At 37.1% G+C, this 5,498-nt stretch overlaps 1 protein-coding gene across 1 annotated transcript; it reads right to left on the reverse strand.

Moving 5' to 3' along the window:
• Positions 1-486: 486 nt before the first annotated feature.
• On the reverse strand, positions 487-3,248 carry LOC130069365 (vacuolar protein sorting-associated protein 37B-like). Its single transcript, XM_056233215.1, has 4 exons — positions 3,245-3,248; positions 2,104-2,174; positions 1,859-1,975; positions 487-774 (listed from the first exon to the last, which is right to left on the reverse strand). The coding sequence occupies exons 1-4, from the start codon at positions 3,246-3,248 to the stop codon at positions 487-489; spliced, it is 480 nt and encodes a 159-aa protein (XP_056089190.1).
• Positions 3,249-5,498: the final 2,250 nt, after the last annotated feature.

Here is a 5,498-nt window from a genome sequence, read left to right on the forward strand (position 1 = left end):
TGATCTTTGTGTACTTTCGTCTTCAACTGTGAAACAGTCATGCGCGCTTGTGTGTGTCCCGTTGATGTGTGTGTTAAAGTCAGTGTTAGTACGCTGTTGGCGCTGGTGTAGCTCAGTGGCTACTTCCGATGAATTAACGTCAGCCTTCTCGCAGCCGCCGGGCGACCGGTGACCGGGGATCGAACCGCGGGCTCTGTCCAGCGTTTCACTTTTTTTTTTTTGGTGCAAGTAAATTTTTTTTTTTAAAACATTGATTTGTTTAAATTAACAATTATTATGCATGACTAGTAAAACTAAAAATAGGTTTAAAGTCCAAATCACGGTGCATTTTTATAGGCTATATACATCTGCCTAAATATTTAATACAACTGGCATGAGTTCTGTGGGAACAGATTCTGTGTGGACCTGCAAATGAGTCAGAAACCCACAGCTGTTTAAGAACAAAGTGCATCTAAAGAAAAAGGGGAGAAAATGGCGTTTCACATTCTAATGGAAGAGATCAGGCAGAAGAACATGCATTATAAACCCTGCCTGCGGAGGAAGAGCAGCGCCGGGGCCTTGAGGGTATGGACCACATGAATATGACGGCAGCATGTTTGGCGGAGGAGCACTGATGCTCTGAGAGTTGTAAGGGTGTGACGTGGCTGATGGTCTTACATGAGCTGGAGAACCATTAGCTAGCCTTTGGAAAGGTGCGCTGGAGTTAAGGGTCTCCTGAGCTTGTGAAGGATCATTACAGGAACCCTGAGGAAGATGAACACCCTTCAGCACCATCTCCAGGGCCGGATTAAGAATTCAGAGGGCCCTGGGCACAATGTCTTGTAGGCCCCCCCCTTAGGCAGGCCAAATGTAGTTTGTCCAAGGACATTTTAATTTGGCATTAACTGTATTACTGACTTAAAAGGAACTTTTTTGTACATATTACTTCATAAATGATCTGTGTTTCCCATAGGATTTTATAAAACTATGTTGGGTGGAACTCTATCCCAAGAAAATTTTGTACATTTTAAGGTTAAATGCATCAATCTGGTGCACTTTGAGAGCTCACAATTAAGAGCTTCAACCGGCTTTAACCCATGAACTGTGCACATTGAACAAAGAAAAAGCATTGACTTACCTGGACATTAAAGAGGGCTCAAACATCTTTTTAGTTATGATATAGAGTCTCAGTCTGCATTACATTATCACTGGTGTTTTAGGATGCCAAACAATTATTATAATAATGATTTATATAATTATTCCTATGACGTAAAATCATATACCTCCTATAAATGTAGCCTAAAAGTATTTTGCATTACATAGGAAAAGTACAATACTTTTGTCCTAATTTCTTTAATTGCCAGAAATAAACCCTTGAGCTTTCATTTTGGAGAAAACACCAGATCACCATGCTGATCGCGTGAGCAAAGCGCGCACTTCTATTTAAATCACGCAGCACAAACAGAATGCCTAGGCTACTTAAAGTCTTTTGCTGTTTTATAACGGCACGAAGCAATATCACAGTTTCAATTTGACTTCGTTGGCAAAATATAACGCTAAACAGTCGAGACCTTTATGTTAGGCAACCGTAGGCAACTGCTTCTCCATCACTTCAAATTTCAGAGCGTCAAGTCACGCGACGCGAGTCGACATGATAGCTCGCTCTCGCTCACTGCGCAGGAATACAGACGCTGTTTTTGACGCGATTTAACATTATATTTTGATCGAATGGGTTGCAAAAATATGCATATAATTAGGAAAGTGAGGACTGCGTTTATAACGTGATCTAACATAATATTTGACGGTGCGCAGGGCCCCTTAGATGTCATGTGCCCCTGGGCAAGTGACCAGTTGCCCTAATGGTTAATCCGGCCCTGACCATCTCCTGTAGCTTATCGTTCTTCACATGCCTCAGATGCGCCAGCGTCCTCTTGCTCTGGTATTCAACGAAGCTGTCCAGAGGCAACGATCCATCCAAGAAGGAATCGGCCATGTTCTAGAAAGCGTGGGAGAATCTTAAGACATTACACACCTCATAAGAGTTAAAAATCAGCAAATGAATCAGCAAATGAAAAATCAGCAAATGAAAAATCAGCAAATTCATGCATATGAGAATGTCCTCACCTCCGTTTCTTCCTCGATCTTGGCTCCTTCGGTTTGCAAAAGAGCCAAAAGCGTGTCTAGTGAACTGTTCACTGAAAAAGATCCGTTTTAACTCATGATTACATACAGAACAAACTTTTATATTTTGAAATGCTGAAATTCACCAAGTGGCATCCGATTGTCTCCATTAGACTCACATTAATAATGCATTCTTTAACTGGACAGTTATTTTAGAAATACAGGTGAAACTCGAAAAATTAGAATGTCGTGCAAAAGTTCATTTATTTCAGTAATTCAACTTAAAAGGTGAAACTAATATATAGACTCATTACATGCAAAGTGAGATATTTCAAGCCTTTATTTGTTATCATTTTGATGATTATGGCTTACAGCTTATGAAAACCTTTTCACAATATTCTGATTTTGATAACAAATAAAGGCTTGAAATATCTCACTTTGCATGTAATGCATGTATGAGTGGTAAAAACATAGATACGAAGGCCTTCGTGTATATAATATATAGACATTACATGAATAATAAGAATGAATGAAAGTGATGTGGGTCCGTGTACTTTTTGATAATTTCATTTCCTGTTTGGAATGGAATAAAGAGAAATGAAAACCAGCTCGTTTATTCGTTTTTTACTTTAGTTTAAAAAACGAAAAATGAGATTTTGGCTCGATTTTTCATTTTTCTTTTGTGGTGACAAATCAGTTAATGGGTTCGATATTTCATTTGGCAAACGTGGGCGCGCTGACACGCCCCTTTCATCTGATTGGTCAAACCGTTCCGCCTTCTTCAGTATGAGCCAGGTACGAGCTTTTCTTTCTGTCAGGCAGAATAAGAGTCACGAGTGCGGCACTGACGAATGCACTTTAATAAAATAATGTCTGAAACCACCACTCGCTGTTAACTACGCACAGTATTTGAAACAGAAATATGTTGCTGGTCACGTAACACGTAATTAATGTGAGCCACAGCCACTGTAGGCCTACACAGATTATTTTAGCTAGATGCAGGCCTATTTCTCATTGATAAATACAGTGCGAATAGTTCCGTCTCTTTGGATAAGGAGAAGTGGAAATAAAAATCAATAATAGGCTGAACTGTAGCCTACCATGATAATATGTCCGTAACATTAGATGTCCGTAGATTACCTACCCATAACTGTTACATTAGAGTTAGGGGATCACACAATTTGTAGCTACAGTATAAAAATCATTATGTCTAAAATTCCCATAAAACATGAAAACCCAACAACCCAATGGGAATATATCCTTGTTGTGTAAAACATCTGTTCATAATCTGTGATTATACAATTCCAATACGAATAGCACTGGGAGGCGTCTGGGATGACTGTGCAATTATAAATCCGCATTATTAAACCAGCTAATTTACAGTAGGCTAATATTCAGAATGTCCTTCTCATATAACGCCAACTACCGCACAAATGGGCTTCCTTTGTGAAATATAGCAGACCACATTTTTTAAACTATTATTTAAGCTATATTTGTGCATAAATGTTTGCATTCAAGTTTTTAGAGACAGATAGACAGGCAGATAGACAGACATAGATAGATAGATAGATAGATAGATAGATAGATAGATAGATAGATAGATAGATAGATAGATAGATAGATAGATAGACAGACAGACAGACAGACAGACAGACAGACAGACAGACAGACAGACAGACAGACAGACAGACAGACAGACAGATAGATAGACAGACAGACAGACAGACAGACAGACAGACAGACAGACAGACAGACAGACAGACAGACAGACAGATAGACAGATAGATAGATAGATAGATAGATAGATAGATAGATAGATAGATAGATAGATAGATAGATAGATAGATAGACAGACAGATAGATAGATAGAAACACAAGTTTAAATGTGTTTGGCCTATATCAATTTAAAACATAAGCATTATGAATTACAATAGCCTAAACAGAACTGGAACCTTTGAAAGATGTGCGCTCGTCTTCACAAAAACTGCAGGATTTTTAAACATCTCGTGTGGAGAAAATATTCTTTATTCTGTGCAGTATGGCAAGCCATGGCAAAAAGCAGGATAACTTGTAGGCTTTGAAAGGAAAACAAATTTGCAGAGTAAAAACAGAGTTTGTGTTGTTGAATCATATTTTTTTTTATTACATCTTAAAATATAGAGCTCATGACAAATAATAGTCCCAGATGGACAAACAATAAATGCAAAAAACAGTGTGAATAACAATACCTTAAAATAAACTAGAGAGTGGCAAACTTTAAGTAGTAATATCGTGCACCTGTTATTTATACCCGGTCACGAGAGGCGCGCGTCGCTAAGGTAATGAATGCAAGATGCATTGTCATTCTGAAACAATCCATAGAAACAAATCCTTGATATTACTCTGCAATCATGCACTACAGCCAGCAGTTGATTCAACAGACAGACTGCTTTCAAACAGAAAAGTATAGGTTCCTCCTTTGAATAATTATTTAATTCCCTCAAAGATAATCAAATACACTTATTTTATGTGTTCTAATTGGCTACTAGTTATTTATAAACATGGGACCCAGGAATAGACTTTTGTCCACTGTAGTGGACATTATATTTTAGTGAATTTCTCTGACATCATACATGCCACATGACACAACCTGGGTGTCCTGTAAAGAGCACATCCAGGACTTTTCAGAGATACCAAATGTTTGGAGGATTCACCATGAAAACAACTTCTCCTTAATTGGTCTTTAAAAATGTCTGACATTAATTTAGTGATCAAATGTAGCATTCTTATGGAGATATGATAATATATTGTAATTATATTTAAATTGGACTACTTTTTCAAATTGTATTTCATAAAACAACATCTCAGGAAAATGTTAAGGGGTTTCAAAAAAAAAAAAAAAAAAAACTTTGTTACAGAACAGGGCACTGATTTCAAACGTGTCCACTGTAGAGGACATCAGGACTAAAATCATGTTTATCAGGCATTCTGGGAGACACGACAAGTGAATATGGAAATAAATTATACATCAATATTCCTATGAAATATTAGATATTATTATTAAAATGTTGCCAATTGTTACTCCAATTATTACACTTGTTTTTTCATTTAATGTTGCTCCAAGAACACATCAATGTGCAAATTAGATACAGTGTATAGATACATTGCATTGAATGGGACTATTAATTTATGGCCATTTTACCCACATATTGCAAAAAGTAAAATGGCGTATCAATTCAGTCCATTATTTCTTTCATAACATAGTTGAGAATAATCTTTATACAAATTTTGGTTGAAAAAATCCTGAAACCCCTAAATTTATTGGTGATTGAAAAAAAATCCCATTGTTTTTGCCTATACATATAATTTCATGTCGTTTTATTTTTTAAACAACTTAGTCCTGGCGTCCACTACAGAGG

The sequence above is a fragment of the Rhinichthys klamathensis genome, unplaced genomic scaffold (assembly GCF_029890125.1).
Source record: "Rhinichthys klamathensis goyatoka isolate OS25496 unplaced genomic scaffold, OSU_Roscu_1.1 h1tg000363l_1, whole genome shotgun sequence".
NCBI lineage: Eukaryota > Metazoa > Chordata > Actinopteri > Cypriniformes > Leuciscidae > Rhinichthys > Rhinichthys klamathensis.

Excerpts from the sequence above, each read along its gene's own strand:
- LOC130069365 (XM_056233215.1), bottom strand. Across the intron at positions 1,976-2,103 it reads AGATCGAGGAAGAAACGGAG|AACATGGCCGATTCCTTCTT; the intron begins GTGAGGACATTC and ends CACGCTTTCTAG. Across the intron at positions 775-1,858 it reads ACGATAAGCTACAGGAGATG|ATGGTGCTGAAGGGTGTTCA; the intron begins GTCAGGGCCGGA and ends CCGGCCCTGGAG.